The sequence below is a fragment of the Lampris incognitus genome, chromosome 2, assembly GCF_029633865.1.
Source record: "Lampris incognitus isolate fLamInc1 chromosome 2, fLamInc1.hap2, whole genome shotgun sequence".
NCBI lineage: Eukaryota > Metazoa > Chordata > Actinopteri > Lampriformes > Lampridae > Lampris > Lampris incognitus.
The window spans coordinates 101,076,459-101,103,404 of NC_079212.1; the positions used below are offsets into that span (position 1 = coordinate 101,076,459).

At 41.6% G+C, this 26,946-nt stretch overlaps 1 protein-coding gene across 1 annotated transcript; it reads right to left on the reverse strand.

Annotated features, from left to right (window-relative positions):
• Positions 1-4,501: 4,501 nt before the first annotated feature.
• Positions 4,502-26,714, reverse strand: ccndbp1 (cyclin D-type binding-protein 1). Its single transcript, XM_056274126.1, has 11 exons — positions 26,555-26,714; positions 26,003-26,062; positions 25,834-25,913; positions 25,594-25,675; positions 24,186-24,282; positions 21,949-22,022; positions 16,913-16,989; positions 16,165-16,424; positions 10,446-10,506; positions 7,548-7,594; positions 4,502-6,143 (listed from the first exon to the last, which is right to left on the reverse strand). Exons 1-11 carry the CDS (start codon positions 26,646-26,648, stop codon positions 6,035-6,037), a joined length of 1,041 nt encoding a protein of 346 aa, XP_056130101.1. The 5' UTR covers positions 26,649-26,714; the 3' UTR covers positions 4,502-6,034.
• Positions 26,715-26,946: the final 232 nt, after the last annotated feature.

A 26,946-nucleotide genomic window follows, 5' to 3' on the forward strand; every position in this document is an offset into this window, starting at 1 on the left:
AACTTTTGGGGAGTTTTAGTGCAAAAATCCTTCTGTTAACATGACTGGGTTTTTTTTTAATATAAATTTACCAGGGATACATATACTATGACCTTCTTCTTTCAGCTTATTCCCTGTTTCTCAGGGGTTGCCACAGTGGATTTTACAGTTTCCATTAGTACGCTGTGCGGGCACAGTACCAATGGCAGCTGTTGTTAACCCGAGCCTTGACTGATCCAGTATGGAGACTTGACCGATCCAGTATGGAGCCTCAACCGATCTGGTATGGTCTTGTCAGTCTGCACACTGATTTGGCGGATACCCTTCCTGACAAAATCACTAACCCTGTGGACGGGGGCACAGGTAAAGCACTGGATGTCATCCTAGTATTCATTGACTTGTACCCATGTCTGTCGCCAAAGGGATACATATGACATTGAGAAAATGAAAACTCTTGAGCATAGATGACTACAATGGATAGAAGTTATTACTTGTAACAAGAGTATTTATTATTGTTAGTGCTTGTGAATTTGTTGCCAAATCATGGTTGAAATCCAGTACACAATCCAACTGTTAATATGGTTGTGATTGGTGCCAGATTCCTTTTAAAGGTGTCACAAAAGTGGAAGTTTCTGTTACTGTTTGTCCATACAAAGATACACCTGTAGGGGCGTCCGGGTGGTGTGGCGGTCTATTCTGTTGCCTACCAACACAGGGATCACCAGATCGAATCCCTGTGTTACCTCTGGCTTGGTCGGGTGTCCCTACAGACACAATTGGCTGTGTCTGCGGGTGGGAAGCCGGATGTGGGTATGTGTCCTGGTTGCTGCACTAGCGCCTCCTCTGGTCGCCGGGGCGCCGGCGCAGAGGGGAGGGGGAACTGGGGGGAATAGCATGATCCTCTCACATGCTACGTCCCCCCTGGTGAAACTCCTCACTGTCAGGTGAAAAGAAGCGGCTGGCGACTCCACATGTATTGGAGGAGACATGTGGTAGTCTGTAGCCCTCCCCGGATCGGCAGAGGGGGCGGAGCAGCGACTGGGACGGCTCGGAAGAGTGGGGTAATTGGCCGGATACAACAGGGGAGAAAAAGGGGGAAAAAATCTCCCTCCCCCTCGGGAAAAAAAACACAGCTGTAGAATATGGACAGCTGTGGCTGTGGGTAGATGATTCAACTAAAGGGTAATTCCATTTGAGGAGTAAAAGGATTGTGACACCTCCTTCTCCTGCACCTCTTAGCCTTTTAACCAGTTTTGTACTAGATTAAAATACATGCAATACTGCTCTGCTTGGTGTTGTGTCAGTTTTTGGAATTATATACATCTTATATCAGGGATATAAGATGTATATAATGTCAAAAATGACCTTTAGTTAATTAGAATTAGATCTAGTCCTAATTATTTAGTCGGTCTTCCACTAAAAATTGTTCTTATGAGAATTGCTCAAGAAAAACCAGTTAGATTCATGAAACATTCTTTTGACCCTCCCTCCCTTTTTTCTCCCCAATTGTAGTTGACCACTCTTCCGAACCATCCTGGTCGCTGTTCCATCCTGGTCGCTGTTCCACCCCCTCTGCCAATCCAGGGAGGGCTGCAGACTGCCACATGCCTCCTCCGATACATGTGGAGTCGCCAGCTGCTTCTTTTCACCTGACAGTGAGGAGTTTCGCTAGGGGGACGCAGCACGTGGGAGGATCACACTATTCCCCCCAGTTCCCCTCTCCCCTGAACAGGCGCCCCGACCGACCAGAGGAGGCGCTAGTGCAGCGACCAGGACACATACCCACATCTGGTTCCGAACCCACAGACACGGCCAGTTGAGTCTGTAAGGACGCCTGACCAAGCCAGAGGTAACGTGGGGATTCGAACGGCCGATCCCCGTGTTGGTAGGCAACGGAAAAGACTACTACGCCAACCGGACGCCCAATTTATGAAACATTCTTAACTACCCAAAATTGTTCTTACACATTTGTATTAAATGTTGACTGTCACTTGTTCATAAACTGAAATAGTAAAATTAGTGCCTCAAATGGACCATAAAAGGAAAGATGATTTTCAAAAATATAAAAAAATAAAACAAAACAAAAAATCAATGAATGAATCTTGCGTTTGAGCAGTTATGTGAGGCTTTGTACTTTATCTTTTCCAACACTTTATACTGACCTAGGGATAATTTAGCATCATTCTTTTAAGGTGTATAAGTTATAAGGGCCATTTCTTTATGTATTTAACACCCCATAAATTAACGCCGCGTTTGATGGTAAATCGGGGTGATAATGAACCCGGTAAAGAGATTGAACTATTTATTTATATGCAGATATTGTATAATGTTTTGAAACTTACCACTTTCATTGCTTCCAAGACGGCATTCTCCACCTTCTTTCTCAATTTCTTTGCTTTTGGTTGCTGGTAGGAGCTTTGCCGGCATGCAGGGGTCTTTCGTTTCGCGATGGAAATGTCCACTTCCTGCCATGATTAGGCGGTCATGGCATAATGCACAGATATGGCACAAATAACTCAAATAGAGTTTAAGAGTTTTTTCACAAATAACTGAAATAACTGGAAAATTCGTCTTCATGGCGCAATTTTTCTTTCGGTATTTTAGTCTTTATACCCGAGAAGGCATAAAAGTTCCAAAACGACCAAATAATGATAACTAGATGGTGTAAAATATATTGGAAAAGTGGGTCACGCCGACAGACTGTGTGTTGTACCCGGTCCGCGTTGGGCGATGGGAATTTCCACTTCCGCTTAATCATGGTGGTCAGACATTTCCTTGCAGCGGGCTGAAATGTTGGTTGTTATTTATATTCATGGCCCAATTTTAGCTCATTTTGTTGAATCCATCGCATTTGGGTCACAGACGCTAACGGTTTGTTTGTTTGCTTGTGTTTAGCGCCAGCGAAGATTGTGCAGCAAAGAAATTGCGAGTTACTGCTGAGTCACATGGTGATATGGTCGTCCTGATTTTCTGACACCGTCTGACTTTTGTCCAACGTTATCTTCCGTAATATCGGCCGTTTTTGAACCTGTCTCACAGTGAGACGGCACAAATCGCACAGGCTTTAGGAAGAAATTAAAGTAAAAATTCAGGTAAAGTTGATTTTGTTAAGATACAAGTATCTGAACTTGCAAAAAAATAAATAAAAGTAATATGACCCTGAAGTTTTTTTTTACCTTTCAACTTGAGCTGAGCGATATGATCCAGTTTAAACTTGAACGTAGTTGTTTAAAAATTAACAGACTTGTTTAAAGCCAATGTAACGTACTTGGATAAATGAAGCTATGGCGCCATCTGCCGGACAGGTGTGCACATGCGCAACAGAATTTACGAATTGCGCATGCGCAACAGAATTTGTGAATTACGCACGCGAATTAGAATTGCGAATGCTTAGATCCGAAATTATACTGCGCGTGCGTGAACACGCGCCTGTACATACGCGTACACGTGCGCGTCACGCGAACACCTGGCCAGCAGATGGCGCTATAGCTTCACTTATACAAGTACGTTCATTTTAAAATTGGATTTACACTAGAAGGTTCATTTTTAAACAAGTTCAGCCAAACTGAAGATATTTGTATCTTTATAAAATCAACTTTACCTGAATTTTTACTTTAATTTCTTCCTAAAGCCTGTGCGATCTGTACCGTCTCACTGTGAGACAGGTTCAAAAACGGCCGATATTCCGGTCTTGCGACCAACCACCTTGAACAAAAGTCTTGACAGTGTCAGAAATTTAGGATGACCATATCACAGTTTGACCCGGCAGTAACTCGCAATTTATTTGCTGCAGAATCTTTGCTGGCGCTAAACACCAGATCTGGTGTTTAACACACACACACACACACACACACACACACACACACACACACACACACACCTAGGGACAATTTAGTAACACCTGACCTACATGTTTTTGGACTGCGGGAGGAAACCGGAGCCTCCAGAGGAAACCCACGCAGACACAGGGAGAACATGCAAACTCCACACAGAGGACAACCTCCAAGGTTGGACTACCCCGGGGCTCGAACCCTGGACCTTCTTGCTGTGAGGCGACCGCGCTAACCATTTCACCACCATGCCGCTTTTAGAGATCTTTGAGGTTTAAAATGACTGTAAAAAAAAAAAAATCAATTCCATTGGAAAACGAGCCTTCAAAAATACACCTCAGGTAGTAAGACACAAAGCTGTCCATTATCTAGCCATCCTCTGTCAGTACTGCAGAACTAATGCCACCTATTTTGTTGTTGTGATGAAGACTGGTAAACCTGTAGCATGAGATGAAAGTTGGGCTGAAACATATATACTTAAGCACCAAGTCGGTGTCTGTGACGTGACTAGAAACTAGAAACATCTCAGCAGCCTCTGGTGGCAGACGAGAGGACAAATTTGAAATTTAGAGCAAATCATCTTACATGCAAAGTGTCAATTAGAGCTGTAGTGACCATTTTTACCACGGCTGTACAATACTATTGCTAACAACACTACAGTGAATAAGAATTAAATGTACTACAAATGAGGTTGTTGTTTTTGAGGTTTATTGAGAATAAAAGCAGAGGACTTGTTTACAAGCAAACAGTTCTTTTTGTGCGTCTTTTTAGCTATTTTTTTAAAGCATTGCACAACACTGGTAAATATGTCAAGCAAATCCACACCCTGGATGTCAGTTTAATATCAAATCACACGGGCATAAAAGGAGGAGTTAATGGCATGCCTCCATCAGAGCTTGTCTACATGTAGTTAAAGCAGGACTGAATCGGCAACAGTTCTCTTAGCCACGCTAAAGCTGACCACAACCCCACGTGAAACACTGGCGTGTGTCAAATCTAAACAGAGATCTGCAGATACATTTGACAGATTTAACATAGCACCCTGTCCAGATGGGATAATGCCGCAGGACAACATGGGTAATGCAAACTGACACACTGCACCTCAGAGTTAAGAAGCACCGCATAGATGGATTTATTGATTACTACAAACAAATGATGGAGGACATTATTTCTGCAGCTCAGGATTTTCCACAAAAATGTATATTAGATATAAAGCATCAGGCCCAGTAGTGTGACTTGCAGAGAATGTGGCATTTTTTTGCCTGGCAACTGTTGTCCCCGTAAAGATGTCTTACGTGTGTATTAATCACTACTGATGCTGAGGTGAAAGGTATCTAAATTAGTAAATAATACTGGTGGAAACAGCCAGGTCCTCTTCAGTAATACCAGTTGTGTTTGGACAAGGCTTATGAAAAATGTGTTTCAATAAAATAATGAAAAATAAGAGAACTGCTGAAAATGATGAGTGTTTGTCATTTGGTTTGCTATTCTCGCTGGAGGTTAAACGTAATGTTGACTCACATTAGGTTAGGTACACTTATCCCTATCATTCTTCCCTAGACTGATTAATGAGACCCAAATAAACCAAACCACACCACACCACAGCTAGGTACCAGCGGGCTGAACAGAGTTTCTGGAGACATGAGTCTTTTATGTGTGGCCCTTACATTCAACTGCTGAACACACAAGAAAACACGGACAGTCTTGTACAGTGTAAAAATAAATAATACAAAACCGCTCCTGGAGCTGTGTATCTCTGTATTTGTGTAAGAAATTAGCTGCTGTTCACTGTGCTGTGGTTTCAGTCAAAAAAACAAACAAATGACACAGTTCACTGTTAGGACACAAGTCCTCTGCTTTGATGTTCACCTTGTGCGAGCTCACATTCTGGAAACAAACACACCACTTATGTCCAACTCTCTACGTTATGTTGTAAGCATGCACACCCTGTGCAAACACGCACACTTCTCTTGGCAATTGCTTGCTAGCATACGCATACAAAAACATGTGTGAGCCTGCAAAGACACTCACAGAACTATCGGTTTGTTGGATTGTGTATATTTATGAATGATGCTAGAGGCGTTTGCACTGTTTGTCTGTGTTGCAACATAAAAGCCGTCTCTATCACATGAATACACACACGCACACACGTGCACGCACGCACGCACGCACGCACGCACGCACGCACGCACGCACACACACACACACACACACACACAAGTAGACTAGCTATCCTGCTGTGTAAGCTCCCTGGCCTTCTGGAGGTTGTGGTCAACGGCGCCCTCTAAGAACTGAACCCAGGACAGCTCCGACTCCCCACATACATGACTGGCTCTGGGAAAGAGAGAGGACAGATACAGCATGTGATCAAAGAGAGAGAGAGCTATCACTCCCTACCCTTAATGATGAAACAAGACATAAAGCTGTGGCTTTCAAGCTAATGGGCAGGGCTCTAGTCTGATCTACCCCCCTTTTTTTTTCTCCCCAATTTTATCCGGCCAATTACCCCACTCTTCAGAGCTGTCCCGGTTGCTGCTCCACCCCCTCTGCCGATCCAGGGAGGGCTACAGACTACCACATGCCTCCTCCGATACATGTTGAGTCACCAGCGCTTCTTTTCACCTGACAGTGAGGAGTTTCGCCAGGGGGACGTAGTGCATGGGAGGATCACGCTATTCCCCCCAGTTCCCCCTCCCCCCTGAACAGGTGCCCTGACCGACCAGAGGAGGCGCTAGTGCAGCAACCAGCACACATACCCTCATCCGGCTTCCCACCCACAGACACAGTCAATTGTGTCTATAGGGATACCCAACCAAGCCAGAGGTACCATGGGGATTCGAACCGCTGATCCCTGTGTTGGTAGGTAGATATTGTGTATTTTAAAACATTGGAAATACTTTTACGAGCTAGAAGTAAAAGCCTTCCTGTTTGTATCCAACAATTTTTTAAATTAAGAGAAGGAAACTATAATTTAATAGGGTTGTGTATCTTTGAAACATGTAAAGTGAGAACCACTGTAAAATACAGATGTGTTTCAGTTTTGGGAGTCAAGCTATGGATTGGTCTTAATGATGAGTTGAAATTGCGTAGCTCGCTGCTGAGTTTCAGAAAATCTTAAAAATGTAAAATAATTAAGGATTACAACTTAGTATAAATTCTCCTTTTTTCTTCCTTTTGTAATTCCGATATTCTAGGTTAACTTAAGGACTGTATAGAATTGGCAACAATAAGCCTTGGGCTTCAGCCTATTCCTTTTTCAGTCATTGATTGATTAAGTTTTGTTTGTGTGAAATGGACTGATGTAAATATGTAACATGATGTTTGACCGAAATAAATTATTCATTCATTCAAACCAACTACCCACATCACTTATGACAAGTTTAGGTGGCTAGCATTCCTATATAATCATTTTTTTAAGCAATACAAGAATGTTTTTCCCCTTCCACAAATACCCATGTATTTGTATCTGTTCAATTAAAAATGCTCCACCCGTCTGCCTTGCCTTATTGTTGAGCTGTTCTTATTTTTAGTCCAGAGTTGAATCCTAATATATCTTCTAGTCTGACTGGGATCAGATCTCAGAATCTGACTTTAGATCCCACATTTCTTCAAATTTAAACATCAGCTAACCATCACAGCCACGTCCCACTTTTAAGGCCCAGTGACATGAAGTAATTGTTTACCAATGATGGAACATTATGAAAGGACATAGTCTCACATATGTCTGTGTGATCTCACCTGGTGATCTCCAGAACTTTCTTCAGCAGTGTTGCCAGTTTAGAAACCTGTGGGGAAAGACATGGATGCATAGGTCAGGAAAAGAAAATGAGGACAGTAAAGGCAGGGGGAGCAAAAAAAAAAAGAAAGAAAGAAAGGAAACACCCTAAAAAATAAACAAAAACAAACAAATAATCATATTAAATAACAAAAAATAATAAAACATAACAGAGTATCCCAGTTATATGCAATAGGTTATTTGAACAAAATGCTATACATACAGTACCAGTCTAAAGTTTAGACACACCTACTCATAATTGGGTTTTTCTTTATTTTTACTAAATTTCACTTAAATACTAAATTAAACAACTGGTTGGGGTGAGGGCATTTCAAAATGTATATTTTTTTAATTTAAAATTGTTTTGGAAAGCAATTCAGAAATAAGCAGTGAAGGATTTTGAAAAAACATGCGTTCAACCAGGTGCGTTAAACTTCTGACTGATACAGTACATCCAGGGAAATATAATAATACTATTATCAATTGTAAGTCCAGAGTACTATGTCTGCAAAACTGTTATCATGTTGTCAACTAAAGTATCAGGGTTTATTTCCTCCTAGCCTCTAAAAAGTACTATCGTTCATTTTGACTGTCGATCCTTGCGAAAGTCTGCATCAGTCCTTTTCTTTCCATTCAGCGACACAGGGAACACCCAACCCCCGGCACTTTTCATCTACCCAGGAAATGGAGATCTTTATCTAGGCAGTGCAGATGCCATGCTGTTTCAGCCAAGTTACACAAGGCATGAAAAACATAGTTGTGGTTGTGCTGGTCCAATTCTCTAGCTTCCATGCTAAACAGGTTCACAACATTTATTATGGGCTGACTGCATAACTTAGTAAAAAGGAGATCTCAGGTTTGTCTGGCAGCCACCAACGGTGAAACTGGCACAGACACAGGGATGTGTTAGGACGCCTTGGTAAATCCCTCATTATCTCCTGTTGCCATTATTGTATTGTACTTCTCTGCTTTGGCCTCACACACATTTTGAGGGGATTCCTCTGGGTGCTGCAGGAATCGCCACAAAATGGGAACGCAAATCTGACATATGTGCAAGAGTAGGATAGGACGGGAGAGATTCAACAAGAGCAGGTGGTATAGGAACAATAGAGTAAAAAAAAAAGAAAAGGCTAACACAACACACTATGGTCTCTTCTATTTTCTTTCGGCTTGTTCGCTGTTTCTCCGGGGGTCACCACAGCAAATTTTATAGTTTCCATCAGTACCCTGTGAGGGCACAGCAACAATGGTGGCTATTGTTAACCCGGGCCTCGACCGATCCGGCATAGAGCCTTGACCGATCTGTTATGGTCTTGTCAATCTGCATAATGATTTGGCAAAATTTTACATCAGATGCCCTTTCTGACACAACAACTAACCCTATGGACGGGGGCACAGGGAAGGAGCTGGATGCCATCCCAGTATTTATGGGCTTGTACCCATGCCTGTCGCCAAATAACACACTACAGCCGATGTAATTGAAATTATTACTAAAATAATAATAATAGTAAAAATGAAAAAGAAAAAGAAGAACAGGCCCATGCTAATTAGGTCATCACCCTTTGAGTTATGATTTGTTCAGAGAGATATGCATGCAAACAAGTCTCCTGTTCTCTCTCATCTCCCCCTACAGACTGCGCTGGCACTAGCCATGCATTTATGCTGCAGTTGCGTTGAAATGTTCCATCTTTATGAGCCAATTTGTTGCAGAATCATTCATAGATAGTTTCAGCTATATACATGGAATGCGATTGGATGGGAGTCAGAATTGGCAACACAAGTAAACACCAGATAAAAACACTGAGGGAGGTTAAGACAGGGGAGTTTGACTTGAGAACTGCTAAATTTCATTTCCATGTAGCTCTCTGTTACACACACACCCGAAACCAGTTCTGTTTCATTTTTTAAATACTAACCTTCTGAATTCCAAAAATAGCTGGTTGAAAATTGTTCCAGGGAGCACTGAGCAATTTCTATTACTCCCTTTCTTTTTACCTCATTTTAGTTTCTAATTATGATTTAGGTTCTAATCATCTGCACTTTACAACCTCAACCTACACATTTGCAGTTTCAATGCAAGACTTTTCAGACATTAACACACACACTGTTTATTGATCATGTGTGTGTGTGTGTGTGTGTGTGTGTGTACATACACACAGGGTGTTGTGATGTGTCTAGTGCAGCAGTGTGTAGTTGGAGGGAAGGTGCATGTGTTCTTCCAACCCGCTTGTGTCCTTCCTGCCCTTAGCTTGCTGCCGCTGGCTAGCCTTTGTGGCGAATAGGGAAGCATGCTAGCGTGTAAGCCTTCCCTTGCCAGTACATAGCCTCTCCTTCACCAAGACTCCTGCCAGGCCTCCCCGTGGCCACACGTGGTAACTGGGGTCTTGCGGCCCCAGGCTAACTTGGCAGGGGATCTCGGAGCAGCAGTTGGCCCCAGAGATATGGTGTGCAGGCCCACCCTGGTGGACATGCCCTGGCACCTATCAACCACTGCCCCGCTGCCTTGTGGGTGAGTCTGGGAAGACACAAGGCTAAGGGAGCTCACCCCAACAGAAAAGCAAGCTGTGGCGGCACGCTTCGAGGCGGTTTCCGAAAAACTGGATTTCCGGCAGTCCCCTGCAGTTGTGTGGAGGTGCCGGTCATCTAGGGATCCCCCTTGCCATCGGAACCATCTCCTCTACAATCAAGTCATGTGGCGTTGGGAGAAGCGCACCCCCCATGCCACTTTAAAAACCATCTCTGCGCAGGTATCTTCTGCTATCTGAGTCCTCAAAGGACCCACAAATAGAAGAAGATGGTCATCATCGGGCACGATGGACAACCAGCAAGTGCAAGCAAGTGTGTGTGTGTGTTTAGCTCACATTGTTCTTTACTCCACTGTAGTCCATGGGTGGATAGAGACAAAGGGCCAAGTCATCAACACTAGGGAGAGAGAGGGAGGCAGACACACAGAGAATAAAAACTTAATTTTGCTTTAACCTTTTAAGATGTAATTTTATTTCCCGACTTATGTCTTCATACATGCTCAATAATCAAGGTAAGGAAATCAAAGATGGTTGGATCAGTTCATCTGGATACAACGTTTATTGACAGATCCGTTTCATCACTCATCTAAGTGACCCCTTCAGTCTCAACTGACTGCAGGTATCCCCACCCTTATAAACAATACAGTGGCGTAACGACCGAAACCACTGACCAGTTTCGTATGCAATATGGGTGTGATCATTAGCTAGAGTTTCAATGGCCATGTGTACTATTCACAAAAGATGTGGGAATGTTTGCAATCACAGCATTGTAAGATTGCAAACATTCCCAAATCCTCTGTGACTAGTACACATGGCCATTGAAACTCTAGTTAATGGTCACGCCCATGTTGCATATGTAACTGGTCCTTGGTTTTGGTTGTTACGCCACTGTATTGTTTATAAGGGTGGGGATACCTGCGGTCAGTTGAGACTGAAGAGGTCACTTAGATGAGTGAGTCCAGATGAACTGATTCAACCTTCTTTGATTTCCTGACTTATGTATGTGGAATGCACAACAAGACTATTCAAAGTACATAATGACAATGCACTACAAAAACATGTTATATGCAAGACAGCCGGACTCAAGTTGTCGTCACAGATTACATTCGCTGCTTTGATTGCATTTCTATACACTTTGGATTTCTTCCATCCCGCCTGATTTGTATTTTTCGTCCCACTTTTGTGGTTGTTTCTGTGAGAAATCCATTTCAATTAACAACAGCCTCATATACAATGTCTCAATAATGAGATGATTTTGGGTGTTAGAAAAGCGCTATATAAGATTGATTTTTTATTATTATTATTATTATTATTAATAAGTGATTTCATACACATGTAAAAATTAAGGATTTTTTAAATGATTTTCCATGTTAATCCATGAAGAAGGTTAACGTCGGCAGTGTTTTATGGGGTTTCCTCCAGGATCAGTGGGTGGCCAGGGTGGTTTGCATCACCAAATAGTAAAAAAAAAAAAAAACAATCCCCACATCCAACAAGCTCTTTGCTCTGTCCAGCTGTTGAATAAGGGGGCTGTGTGAGTCCCCAAAATCAAAACTGCAAACACGGTAAGTGAAATTTGAGGACTCCAAATCCTCAAGCGATCCATTTGAAATGAAACAGTCACCAGTGCGGTTATGCCTGCACCTACCCCAACGAAAAACCAACCAAACGTAGCTGAACCTGACTTTCAGCTGTTGAGGTTTAGTTTCTGTTGGCGTCTTCTATGAGCTTGGTCGGCTGGATCACCACATCAAATTTGCTTATTCTTCAAAGCTGACCCTTCCTGCTGTCTGCTTTTTTATTTGGCTTCTATGTTGAAATCATACATAAAAATGCAATGTGCCATATGAGCAGCTGCCAGGTATCTCAATGTGTGACTCTATAAATAAATCTACTACTACTACTTTTGGGTGGTCCCGTTAGGGGTTACCACAGCGGCTCATCCGTTTCCATCGCTTATAAACCTGAATCTACAAATAAATAATGATATAAATAATAATAATAATAATAATAATGGATTACATTCATATAGCACTTTATCTAGACACCCAAAGCGCTTCACAGTGAAGGGGATGACTCACTTCAACCACCACCAATGTGTAGCACCACCTGGGTGATGCACGGCAGCCGTTTTGTGCCATAATACTCACCATACATCAGCTTGAGGTGGAGAGGGAGGAACCACTGAGCCAATTACATGGGGGGGATGATTAGATGGCCAGATGGAGAGAGCCAGGTTGGGAATTTTGCCAGGACACTGGGGAACCCCCTACTCTTTGTTAAGTTCCATGGGATCTTAAATAACCACAGGGAGTCAGGACTTCGGTTTAACATCTCATCGAAAGACGGCATCTCCTATAGCACAGTGTCCCTGTCACTGCACTGGGACATTGGGATTTTTGTTGCTTTTATTAGGACCAGAAAGAAGACTGTCCCATATTGGCCCACCAACAATACTTCCAGCAGCAATTCAGTTTTCCTGGGAGGTCTCCCATCCAAGTACTAGGCAAGTCCATACCTGCTTCGCTACTTTCATTCAGCAGAATCAGGGTACATTATAGTATATCTGTATGGCTGCTGGCAATGTGAAGCAATGTGTTATTGAAGAAGAACTGCATAAATGAAGTAAAAGATGTGTAATTATTTAAAAATGCATGTATGTACATATGTAAACTCATCATGTGCAGAACCTCCGTAGGAATTACAAATACCTATATACATGGTTATTATTGATGTATAGGTATTTATAATTCCTATGGAGGTTCTGCACATGATGAGTTTACATATACTATACATACATTAATTTTCTTATAGTTAAGAGTATAAATAAACTGGGCTCTTATCTGTTGTTGCAACAACAGAATGTGATACTATATTTCTTCTTATGACTTAATTTTTCTCATTTCTATTTTTCTTTGTAGTATTTATCTTGTTATGATATTGTTTTGATGATGATTTATATCAGGCGGTTGTTAATCACTGGCAGATCCCTGGCTGCTGTTTCATAGGAGTCACGCTCATGTTTCAGTAATTCTGAGAAAACCCTAGGGCTGAAATGCTTCCATTTCCTTCTACTGCTGTTCGTTGTTAAAAGAATTACATACTTATTTACTTATTTGCAGAGGGCACGGTGGCACAGTGAGGCACAGTTGCCTCACAGCAACAAGGTCCTGAGTTGAGCCCCGGGGTAGTCCAACCCTGGGGGTCGTCCCGGGTCATCCTCTGTGTGGAGTTTGCATGTTCTCCCTGTGTCTGCGTGGGTTTCCTCCCACAGTCCAAAGACATGTAGGTCAGGTGAATCAGCCATACTAAATTGTCCCTAGGTGTGAATATGTGTGTGTGATAGCCTGGCAGCCTGTCCAGGGTGTCTCCCCGCCCGCCGCCCAATGACTGCTGGTATAGGCTCCGGCATCCCCGCGACCCTGGCAGGATAAGCGGTTTGGATAATGGATGGATGGATTATTTGCAAGTGCTGACTAGGGATGGGTATCGTTAGGATTTTATCGATACTACTACTCTTATCGGTACTGCTTATCGGTTCGGTACTTTATCGATACTCTTATCGGTTCTTTTTGATTATTATGGAAGAAAAAAGACACTTAATTAAGAACAGAATCGACATTGCTTTATTATTCTATTATATAACTTTATATAAATATAAACAAATATTATTTATTCAGCAGCAACAGCAATGTTTTAAATGCGTCTGAATTATAGACTTTATAATCAACATTCAACAACAAAAAAGATAAAAAATAAAAGTAGATAAAGATAAAGAAAAAATATATATATATTAAAAATAAATTTTTACAGCAAAAGGCTAACGGAAGTTCAAACAAACAAGAACCTAGAACATTATCCTAACAGTTCTGCAAAAAAATCAACGTATCTGCCTTCTCCGGCAGGAGTCGTGATCTCTCCTGACTTATAGTGTCCCCGGCTATTAGCCTAGCTAACTCCGTATCTATGGCTTATATATTTGTAGCTAAACAATTAGCTAGGCAATTATATTTTATTTATTGGCCTATTCGTAATAATTCGTTATTAGCCTTGCTAACTCCGTATCTATGGCTCATACGGCTTACCTGCAGTGGACGTGGATGGAACACTACGAGCAAAGCAGTGGAAAACGCTGCATTTCTGCAGATTAATACCATGTTTTGACAAAAGATGTTTCGACAGATTGCTTGTATTGCCACCCTTACTGGCAAATGATTTGTTGCACTTGTGGCAACGAGCGTTGTTGTCATCGACTTTTGAAAAATATACCCAAACTTTTGAACGTTTAGTTCTCTCCGCCATGATGAGCACTTGAGCAGAGCTGTCTGTGCGTGTGTGAGCGAGTGTGTGGAGCACAGCACAGCCCCTCGTGCAGTAAGAGAGAGAGACAGAGAGATGGAGAAAACGGCAAACAAGATTATGTTCGCGACGTTTAAATTCCTCGAAAAACACAATTGCCACAATATAAATCTCACTCCATGATTTCTCGAGTACCTACCGACTACCGATAGCAGAACCGAAAACGTTGGATCTTAAAAATGCTCCGGTTTTTACTAATTTAGAACCGGTTCCCGTTTAGAACCGGGTTTCGGGGGCATCCCTAGTGCTGACGACTTCACTTGTTATTGTCATCCTATTAGAATACAACAAGTATAACAAAAGCAAGATACGCCATTACCTGCAAAGTTTTTTTCTCCCTTTTTAGCAAGTTACGGACAAGATCAGGCGCAAGTAGCAGAAACTAAGGATGCAACGATACCACTTTTTTTCAGACCAAGTACTTACATTTGGGTACATGCCGATACTGAGTACCAATCTGAGTACTTAATAATACCGTTACAGTTCTAACAATGATTTTGAAAACGTTCTATTTTCATCAAATGTTCCTCACTTTCTGACTGTAACAAATTAAATATACAGCATGATGCTGTTGCTGACATTTTAACATTCAACTTTCTGTTTTCCTTAACAAACATGGCACTGCCGCGCTCCCCCGGCTCAATGATACCAGAAGGACATGCCCATTCCAGTGTACAGGCCAACTCCGTGTCGCTCCACTTGAGCTCCACTTGAGTGCTCGCCAGCGGGTGAAAGCTTTTCAAACATAGACTAGTTACTACTTGTGTTGTTACAGAGAGTTTGCAAAATCTGTTCAGTGTTATTTCTGTGTGTTTTTGTATTCCTGCCTATATATTTTATTTTGTTATTTTAACATGTTCGAAATAAAAATCATTCATTCATTCAAAGCCAAACCCAGATTCACGTTCATGATGGAATGAACTTTGTCCGCTTGGCGTTTGGCCTCACTATATTTGCATCTTTTTGACGCTGTGTCTGCCATTGTCATAGCTTCCTCTTGGATGCATGCTTACGATCTCGATCTGGCACCTGGTCACTACATTTTTATAGAGTGCTGCTGCCCAAAGGTTAACACCCAGAAATGTCCCATACACAGCAAAATAAGAAAATACAGCCAGGGGACAGGGTCTCTATAAATGCGGATACTGCCACAGACATGTGGGTCATAATTGATGATTAAGAGGGATTATTTTTGTATGTGTCCACACATTGGTTTTTTTGGGGAGTTTTTTTAAAAAAAAATTTTGTTTATTTTTTTTTAGGAAAATCCAACTCATTCTGCCTTTAATTTTAACTTTAGCATTAAACACGCTGAATTATTGCAAGTAAGGCAATATATCAGCAGTGTGTAGGATAGGGTATTGTGGGCCTGACACCATGGCACCTGTCAGTACTCCTGGGCAACAGTCAGCTGAGTCTACTTCTCATGTTGACGTGTCATCTACCTTATAGTAGTTGAGCACCTTTTTACTGTGGAACAGTAACTGAGTGAGTCAAGATGGAGATTTTTTGCAAAACTATCTTTTAAGTGTAAGTTTACCTTTTGTATATCTCTGTGCATATGCAGTAAATATCTGTGGCCCTCCCTGACCAGGATGCTCTCGTCTTGATGTCTGTGTTTATGGTATTACATTGTCTTTTTGAGCATGCACATGGTCAATTTTGTAAGTGTGTGTATGTGTGTGTTTATACATACTCAGGGCTGATTTCCTTTGTAATGTCAGCCAAGTCATCCAGCTGGGAACGGTTCTGAGGTGTGGTGACATCGCCATTGGCTCTGATGGCTGACGTCAGCTTTCTTAGGCATGCTGCTGAAGCTTTCATCAACCCCTGGCATGGACCAAGAACACATCTGTCTCGCTCAGACCAATAGGTGTCCTGGTTGCCTCGGGGCTCGTCCCCTTCCTGTTCATCATCAAGGATATCACTGAAAGGATCCTGGGCCTCAGACAGTGCCTGGATGAGAGATTGACAGATCTGTTATTGTTGATTTTGTCATGGGTAAGGAAAAGTTTGAGTATTAGAAAGGCACAGGAGAGGAAGCTTTGACAGGGATTGGATTCTTAGCCAATATGAGGACACATGGTATCAGAGGGAATTTATCCTTCCAGCAATCTCTGAGCTCTAGTGGTGCACATTGATTAATAAGAATATGTTAAATTCCCAACAGCTGGAAATTTCAGAACTACTAAACTCAAGGGCTGAGAATGAAGGGTTTTGTCAGACATTCCTGTGAAAGTTTATCTACCAAGTGGGTTTGCACCAAATACAAAGTATAAAAATGCACAAATTGTAAGGATGACATCTTGTTCCCTCTCTGGCTCTCTGTCCAGCTCTGAGTCTTTCTCTCGAACAATAACATACATACATGCCTTTAAATATTCATTATGCAAAAACCTTTCTAAGCCTGATGTCTTTGTGTGCAAGTGTCTGTATATGTTCACCTGTTCCATCTCCTCCAGGGCATCCTTTACAACTCCTATATTAGAGTACAGAACCAACAGCACTGCTTCCTTATTATCTATTGAAAATACACACAAAACAAATAAGAGGGCATCTGTGTAAACTGAGTTGACACCATACATTACTGAAATAAAACCTATTTAAAATGAGGATGGACAAAAGGCCGTGACTTCCGAGGGTCCTCCTATCATCACCCACACACAGGACCCCCCCAACACACACACAGGACCCCCCCCAAAACACACACACACACATTCTAAATGCTATTATTGCATCTAGTTAAAAATCCCCCCAAATTATTAAAACAAACCCCGACTAAACCGAGTTCTCTTAAATGGTCCCGAGAACTTCGCCACTGCAGTTGATCAGTTTATTGGTCCACTTCATTCAACATTCAAACTTACCGCTAAAAATGTTGGTATCACCTTTGACCAGAATGTCTTTCGATCACCACATTACTGAGCTTGTCCAATCCTGTTTTCTTCAGCAACGAAATATTGCAAAAATCAGAAATATTTTGTGTTTTAAGGATATCAAAAAATTAATTCACACTTTCATTTTCTCCCGTCTAGATTGTTGTAATTCCCTCTACTCATGCCTCATCCAAGCTACTTTAAATTGTCTACAGTTGATTCAGAATACAGCTGCTAGACTACTAACTAGAACTAGCCGTAGGTCCCACATTACCCCTATTCTTTCATCCCTCCATTGGCTTCCCGTAAAATTCAGAATAATCTATAAGATCTTATTGATTACATTTAAAGCACTGCATGATCTTGCACACAGTTATATTTCTGATCTTCTCATTCCTCATTCCACTTCCCGACCATTCCTCATTCCACTTCCCATCCAAAAAAAAAAAAAAAAAAAGGTGACCACACCTCTGCAGTTTTAGCCCCAAGCCTCTGGAATAATCTTCCCCAATCCATTAGATTCGCAGAATCTTTGGACTGTTATAAGTGACTTCTAAAAACCCATCTTTTCAGGCAAACCTTTTTATAAATTCCCACCCCTGCCTTCTGTTTTGTTTCATTTTTAGCTTGGTTTGTTACTCCCTATGCCATATCTTTATATTCATTTAACTTATTTTATGTATTTATTCTTTTCTTTTTTTGTGTGTATTGAATGTAAAGCACTTAGTAACTGTATGTTTTTAAAAAGTGCTATATAAATAAAATTTTGCTTGCTTGCAATCCTTTTGTGAATTACCAGTGAGTGTTTTGTCAATTTGTGATATTGGACTACACAAATGAAATTGACTTGACTTGACTTGTGGTGCTTTAACTGTGCGCCCTCCCTCATGCCCCTTGGTGCTCAGCCAACTACTAAATGTGCAACTTCAGTGACGTCGTTGGTCACCTGATCCAGCAGTCCAATCGTGTCAAACATGATCATCAGTCAGTCAGTCAGTCAGTCAGTCAGTCAATGAAATTCACGTTTGTAGGGCTGGCCATAAATACTGAAGTTCGTATGATGGCCCTGAAGTGCAAATCACAAAAACCAATAGGAAAACACACAGCATTAGGAAATCACAACAGCAAATCACAAAACACAATGGCAAATAGGAAAACACAACAACGGCAAATAGGAAACCACAACGACAACTCACAAAACACAACGGCAAATTATAAATCAAATTCACCAAAGAAAACACAATAACAAATTGGAAATCACAATGGCAAAACACAAAAAAAGAAATCAGAAAACAACGAGAACTCGAAAAACATGACAAATCGGAAATCACAATGACAAAACAGAAAATACAATGACATGAACTCCTGCCAGAAAAGCTGGGTGCCTATCGACAAGGATTGTCGCTGACTGAACATATTTCATGCTTGAAATAGGAAATGATTCCAGTGTTATACAGAAATCTGTGATCCATCAGATTATGTGACCCTACTTCTAAAACATGCTACTTCAGACAGGATATGGTAGTCAGACTGATGTGGTTAAATTTAGACATAAAATAGAAATGGTTAAGATTAGGCATTATGTTGGAGATGTTAATTTTTGGCATGGGTTTGGTGTGGCTAAGATTTAGATTAGCATCGGGGGGGGGGGGGTCGAAATAGCACATTTTAAGTGCAGGGTCACATAATCTGATGGGTCACAGGTTTTGTTGTGACACCCAGACTGTGTTTACGGGCTGCTCTCATATGTAAACATGAGCAATACCAACGATTCAACATTTGCAATTATCAGAGATTATTGTGATGCAGGGTTTACATATGAGGTTAAACTTGTTATGCTGTCAACTTTTCACAATATCATTGTGAATATGCGCACTCTGAAGACACGTTTAAAAGAAGCAGGGTTGTATAGAAAAACTATTCCCATATAGCTGAAGTGAGATATGCCTTTCTTTTTGCCACAAAGTGCCACATTTTCCAAGGAAACTGGCAGATGAGAACAACTCACAGGCAGGGATGTTACAGTAACACTGAGTTTTTTGGTTTTGTTTTTGATTCCCCCCCCCTTTTTTTTATCTCCCCAATTGTACCTGTCCAATTACCCCACTCTTACGAACCATCCCAATCTCTGCTCCACCCCCTCTGCCGATCTGGGGAGGGCTGCAGACCACCACGTCTCCTCCGACACATGTGGAGTCGCCAGTCACTTCTTTTCACCTGACAGTGAGGAGTTTCGCCAGGGGGACGTAGCACGTGGGAGGATCACGCTATTCCCCCCCAGTTCCCCCTCCCCCCTGAACAGGCGCCCCGACCGACCAAAGGAGGTGTTAGTGCAGCGACCAGGACACACACTCACATCCAGCTTCCCACCCGCAGACATGGCCAACTGTGTCAGTGGGGACGCCCGGCCAAGCCGGAGGTAACATGGAAATTCGAACCAGGGTCCCCATGTTGGTAGGCAATGGAAGAGACCACTACGCTACCCAGACGTCCCCAGTAACATTCAGTTTAGTGGTCAAGACAGGCAGGCGTCAGTACACAGGAAATCAGTCGAAACAGGCGACCAGAAAGACAAGGGGCAGGCATACAAGCAAAACAGGTTCAAAGTTGCGGTTCAAGTCATTGGGAACGACAGACAATGACTAAGGTAATGGATTCACTGAAGATATGGGAGACAATGACTGCGGAAAATGACTGAGGTGATTGGATACAATGACTGCTGGAAACGACTGAGTGAACTAAACTAGGAGATATAGTGAAAAGACTGAACTGAACTGGGAGACATCGTGACACAAATGAGGGCAATACATTTTAATATTTTTAATTCCCCTGTCCCGGTTCCTATGGTGTTCTCCGTCATGTGGCCACATGAAACATACAATCATTCATCTTGAAGAGATGGACAGTGCATCCAGTCGGCAATAATCCTTGTCGATAGGCACCCACCTTTTCTGGCAGGAATTAATGTCGTTGTGTTTTCCAATTTGTGGTTGTGTTTTCTGTTTTGTCGTGGTTTCTGTTTTGCCTTTGTGATTTCCAAATTTGTCGTTGTGTTTTCTGCTTTGTTGTTGTGTTTTCTCTTTTGTTAATTTGATTAGCAATTTGTTGTTGTGTTTTGTCATTTGCCATTGTGTTTTTCTATTTTCCATTGTGTTTTGTGAGTTGTTGTGTTTTTCCCATTTGCCGCTGTGATTCTCTATTTGTCATAGTGATTTCCTACATGCCATTGTATTTTGTTGTTGTGTTTTCCTATTTGTCATTGTGATTTGCACTTCAGGGCCACCATAAATTCAGTACGTATTCAATAGTTAAGGATAAAAAGCATTTTGAAGCATTGTGTCAGCTACTCATCCCCACCACTTCTTACTGAAGAAACTATGATGAATTTTAATAGCTATTTGGTCCTTTAACAGCACACAAATACAAGCCAATACACACACACACACACACACACACACACACACACACACACACACACACACACACACACACACACACACACACACACACAAACACAAACACAAAATGTAAGTACAATGTGCAAGCATAAAAAATAAGTTAAATGAAATATAATAATCTCCAGGCAGAGGTCAAGTGTCTGCACAAAAAGTAATCTGACTCTGAACATTTTATCAGAAACATTCTGTTTAACTGGGACAGACTAGTGGCTGGTTTTAACAACAGCACACATCAAAGGACAGTGCAATCCAAGAGTTTGTTTAATGTCGCCACCTAAAGGTTGACAGATTGTAGCTACATATATAAAATTGCCACTTGACATTTCAAGTCTAGAGGCAAATGAGTTACTTACAAGGCTGGACTGGTGACAGGGCAAAGTGGGCAACTGATTCAGGGCTCTGGACCTTCAGGGGCCCCAGAGGCTCCAGGTTCATCATGTGTCAAGTTGTTATAGTTTGACTCGATGCCTCTTTGTTTGCTAATATGTAACATTTTTATTGTTTTAAGATTACTTTTTTTTTTGGCATTTTCCAACTTTATTATATAGTGATAGCCAAGAGAGACAGGAAAGGCAGGGGAGAGAGAGGGGATGACATGCAGCAAAGGGCCCGAGCCAGATTTGAACCCAGGCCGCTGCACTAAGGAGCCTTATGTGGTATGCGCTGTACCAGGGGAGCCACCGGGGCACCCCAATATGTACCGTTTAAGCATAGTATCAACTGAAACGATAGTGGCCTTCAGACCATTTCTCTTTGTACATGCACAATGTACACAGAGTGGACAGTTGTTGGGTTGGTAGGGGCCCATAGTAAATTTTTGCCCCATGGTCCACTGGCGGGTTAATCTGGCCACGGTTACATGCATTGAATTTGTGTACAATCCTTGAAATTGAAATCCATCACTTGTATCTCAGTTGTCCCTAAACTGTAAATTGGTCTGTTTGAAATTCACTTTCAAACAATTTCCATTGACTTGCCTTACAATTCTAAAATTATTTATCTTACATAAAATCTCAACAGAAAATAGTTGACAAGCCATGAATATAAAGCTCTATTAAAATAATGGGGAAGCCACCGTTTCAATTTGAACTCCCAAAGCTTTCACGAAGCACCAAATAGAGGTTGTTAATCTGTGCCCAGACTTACCTCGTGGCAGGCGAGCAAAATGGTCACAGGCTGACCACATGCCTCCTGTTGATGTCAGTTGCTCCTGAGACAGACTACAGAGACAGCGAGAGAGAGAGTGAGAGAGAGAGAGTGAGAGAGATGGAAGCATAGAGACAAAGAGAAACAGACAGAGAAAGAAAGGGATAAGGGTGGGTGGGAGATAGAGTGTTTTGCTATATCAAGATCTTGTGTTTTCACTGAACTGAATGGTGAGACAGTCATTGTGGAAAAGCCTTAAACTGAATTAAACCTGAAAAGACTTCACACAGAAAAGTAAAGAAAATATGTTCCCTCCACAAAACGCTAAGTCGCCCAACCATCCAGATGAGCTGAAAGCCTTCCCCAGCAAAACTTTAGTCCCGCATGAGAAACAAAACACAGAAGATTAAAAGTACTGAAATTTGACTGACAAAATCCAGTCGTTCACCCAGTCAACAGAGCTTATCACATATTAATTAAAAAAAAAAAACATGTTGCACTGATTTGTCTACTGTAACTACCTGGCTAATTATGGTTTCAGCAACAGAGTAATATTATAGCTACAATCATTTAATAAAAAGACCAATTTGACCTTTAAACAAGAATGGCTTGGTGAAATACTTCAAACGGATAAGCGACAGTTTGTTTGGGATGGTAGAAATACTGGAAAGAAGTGTGAGTGCAGGTAACAAAACAGAGTCTAGTCAGCATCCAGATACTTACTAAAACCCAGACACACTACATTCAACACACAATTCTGCTCATGGGATAGATTACGTAACCAAACTGATGGAGAAGCTCCATGTAGTCCTGAAGAAAGAAGTTTGTGTTTAAGTCCAAAACATGGATTTCCACATACGGGTTTAGGGAACAAAACCATGGAAGCAATGCAGACATTTTTGCTGCACTAGCAACCTGGATGCTGAAGCGAGTTTAATGGACTGGTACAACTGATTTGACATTTGAGGTGCAAAGTAGGGATAAGACGGTATGAAAATTTTATGACACGGTTATTGTGACCAAAGATATCACGGTTTTCAGTGTTATCGCGGTATTGTTAAAATGTGTTCAAAATGTATAAAAAGTGCTAATGAACACTGAAATCGTTTCATCAAAGGCATTATATTGAAACACACAAACACACCCGCTGCACGCCCACTCTGTAAAAAAGGAAATCGCAAATGTATTGTTGTAATATGGGCACAAGCGTGTGCATGCACACACAGAATTTATCTTCTGTGCGTTTTGTTATACAGTACTTGCATTGATCTCATGCATTCTTTACGTAAATGAAAGATGACGATACCAATAGTGTTTATCTTCTTGGAGCAATGTTACCTTTATAACCAAATCCATGATCGCCGGATTTTACATTAAACGCTGCGCATGGGTGGCTACGTAAATTATGTTGAACTGATAATAAAACCACAGTAAATGAGATTATAAAAATTTGACACAGTATGATAACCATCAGGAATTTCATCCCGATACATTGAAAAAACCTGCAACTGTCTCATCCCTAGTGCCAAATGCAGGCTGTTAATGTGATTTCATTTGGATGGTATGCATCAAAACAAAATTGCAGAACCGACTTCACATCACCTACTTTGACCATTTGATGAGAATTGAGTAAACACCAGCAGAGGGTTAGTTGGCCTATAAGCAAGACAATGGTCTACAATCACTGTTAATGTGGCAAATACAGACTAGAGAAGTTTCAAGGTAAGACGAATTGCCCAGAAATATTTAGAATAAAACATGTTTTTTTTACTATACAGCCATTTAATTGTATGCTTACTGTAATAACACTGTCATCATCCCTTTGGTATATCAACTTTTTGTACAATGTTACACAACATTTTAGTTAACTATCTGATTGCTTTGAATCTGTAGAGGTTTTTCCTAGGTGTATTTTGCTGCATTGTATATTTTCCAGATGCTGCTTTGACAGAGCCAATGACCAAAAAAAAACCCTCATAAAACTGTGTGTGAGAGAGAGAGAGAGAGAGAGAGAGAGAGAGAGAGAGAGAGAGAGAGAGAGAGAGAGAGAGAGAGAGAGAGAGAGAGAGAGAGAGAGAGAGAGAGAGCGAGAGAGAGCATGTATGTGTTATTAACTCTATGGCAGTTAAGTTATAATACCTTTCAGCAAGTGAAGGAGCCCTTCCAAAATTCCTAAATAATATGCATGTTTACATCAGTAAGTATGTGTGTTTTGTGTGTGCTGGTGTATTAGCTACCTCTGTAGTGGGGAGTTCATTATGACCTCCACCAGCTGCAAAACTCCTTCCAGGACCTCTACCGTGGCATCTCTAACTTGTTTCCGCAAACTTAAACCTGGCAAACACAGAGAAGCAGCAATCTCCATTATGTGCTGAGGAAGGGCCACCTCCTACTTTCACAGACACCTGTCCTAATTCAGACTAAAGACCAGAGGACAGAGCTGGTGAGTAAATGTGATTTTTTTTTTCTTAATCTTATTTCATTTCAGTCAAAATGTGACATACATATTATTTTGACCAATAAAGAGTGAATAAGTTGGGGTTTTTGGAGTATTGTTCTGTGACTAGGATGTCTACAATTTCTGTCAAGTAAAATTGCAGTTTTAAAAAGCCAGTTAGAAATCAAATTAGACCAATTTTGCTAGTGAAATTCAGGTGAAAATTATTACTAAGACCCCAAAAAACTAGTACCAACCACTACATTTCTGAGACCTTTAAAACTGAATTTTATAGTATTTTATTAAATTTTGCTCAAGGCTTTAAAGCTTTAGGTTTAAATGGCCTGATATATTTGAGTTTTTCTCAGTACCAGCAGACACCCTGAAGATAAGATAAACTGCTGCTGATGGACATGTGGAGATGGAACCACTGACTTTTTTTGGGCCCCCCCACCTTTTCTCTCCAATTGTAACTGGCCAATTACCCCACTCTTGCGAGCCATCCCAGTCATTGCTCCACCCCCTCTGCCAATTGAGGGAGGGCTGCATACTACCACATGACCTCTCCGATACATGTGGAGCCACCAGCCGCTTCTTTTCCCCTGACAGTAAGGAGTTTCACCAGGGGGACGTAGCTCATGGGAGGATCACGCTAGTCCCCCTTGTTCCCCCTCCTGCATGAACAGGCACCCCGACCAACCAGAGGCTAGCGCAGCGACCAGGACACGTACCCACATCCGGCTTCCCACCCGCAGGCATGGCCAATTGTGTCTGTAGGGACACCTGACCAAGCTGGAGGTAACATGGGGATTCGAACCAGTGATACACGTGTTGGTAGGCATCAGAATAGACCGTCATGCTACCCGGACGCCCTGAACCAGTGACTTTTTATCACGAGACTGTCTTTCCAACCGGTGGTTACTTTCTGAGATAAATATTATATTACAGGTGAGAAATCTGGAAGTTTTAACCTTTCAACAATTAAATTTTAATTTCTGGTAGTAAGCCCTTTGCTGAAAATTAATTACAAAAATACTACAACACCAAATATTGGTTGAAATGTTAATGAGAGTGCTTAATTGCTGAAAAAGTATCTGTATTGGTTGCATTCATTTAATAAACACTATTGAGCCATGATGCTATAGGTGGAGCACATCCTTATAAAGATATAACTGGTAATCACACAACTCTGACATCAAAGATATTACCTTGGCTCTTTGGAAGCCAATAATATACAGTGGACAAAGTTAGAATGCTCTTCTGGATGGACTCTGCGAGCCTTTCTCCATCCTAAGTGGTAATGGAAAAAGAAAGAAAGAAGGGTAGAAAGAATTGTGACAAAAGAAAATATTTCACTCCATGCTTGGGAAAGGCCGATAGTACAATTACCTCTAACTGTATAATTATTATATTATTATGATTATTGTAAGAAAAATCAATCATCAAACCTGTAATGTGGGCAGAGGGGGTTTGGAGAAGGCCAGGCTGAGTTTAGTGGCTTCCTGGGAGACTGCTTTCACAGCCTGATCTGGGGAGACGAGGGGAGTTGCTTTAGAATAAGGAGGAAAAGGTAAATATGGACAAAGTGGAGAATGATGCAGAAAATGCATACTCAACTCAGCGTTTCCCAGAAGTTGGGGAGGTTGAAAACTCCGTCTGACGCGTTGGACTCCCCATCTAGATGAGAAAAACACATTAACACCAACACTCACCTACGTGGTTGACATATCTAGATATTGGCACAGTGTCCTAAACTACATATTGACTTTCGATCATCCACGCTACATTTTACATGAACCAGCTACGGCTGGTTATGCTAGATATCTACTGAACTCAGGTAACAACGTTGGGCAAATGACCAACAACTTCCGACAGCATTTCCACAAACCTTATTGAGGGCTACAGTTAGCTTGTTCACGTTAGCTTAAGGGAAGTAGTCTATGGTGTGTGATAAGGGTTTGTTGTACAACATATTAACGAACGTAATCTTTCAAGTAAATCGGCACTAAACAATTGTAATATTAAGCTGCCAGTTAGCAATACTATCCCGTTGTTTAAACGGTAAGAAACCAAGCCTAGCGACAGCTAACTTTTTAGCATTATCAGTAGCTCGCCACTAACCGGTATTTGGCATTTGGTAGCAGCATACTCCAGTTGGCTATCACATACCTCTAACTCGGTCTCGAATACACTGGATGGAGTTAAACACATTTCGCAAAGGTACTGACACATCTCCGCCGTTACTACAGCTGTCGGCGCTCATGTTTCGTCAACGAACTCAACGCAGGCAAGGACCTGTTTGTTGTAGCACCTTGTGTCCAGAACGTGGTGCCGGGGGACAATAATAAATGTGGCAGATGTAGTCGGAAGTACAAAAAAAGAAAGAAGCTGTAGTCGGAAGTAGATCGTTGCCACACAAGCGAGCTTGGTTGCTATGTTGACGCCTTGTGGTATAATCATGACTTTGCATTCAGAAAAAGGAAAAAGGCCGACGTTTCTCTTCCTCTGACAGTTGTGGGTTTGGTTTAAAAGCGCATGGCGGCGCTCGAATGATAGCTTTA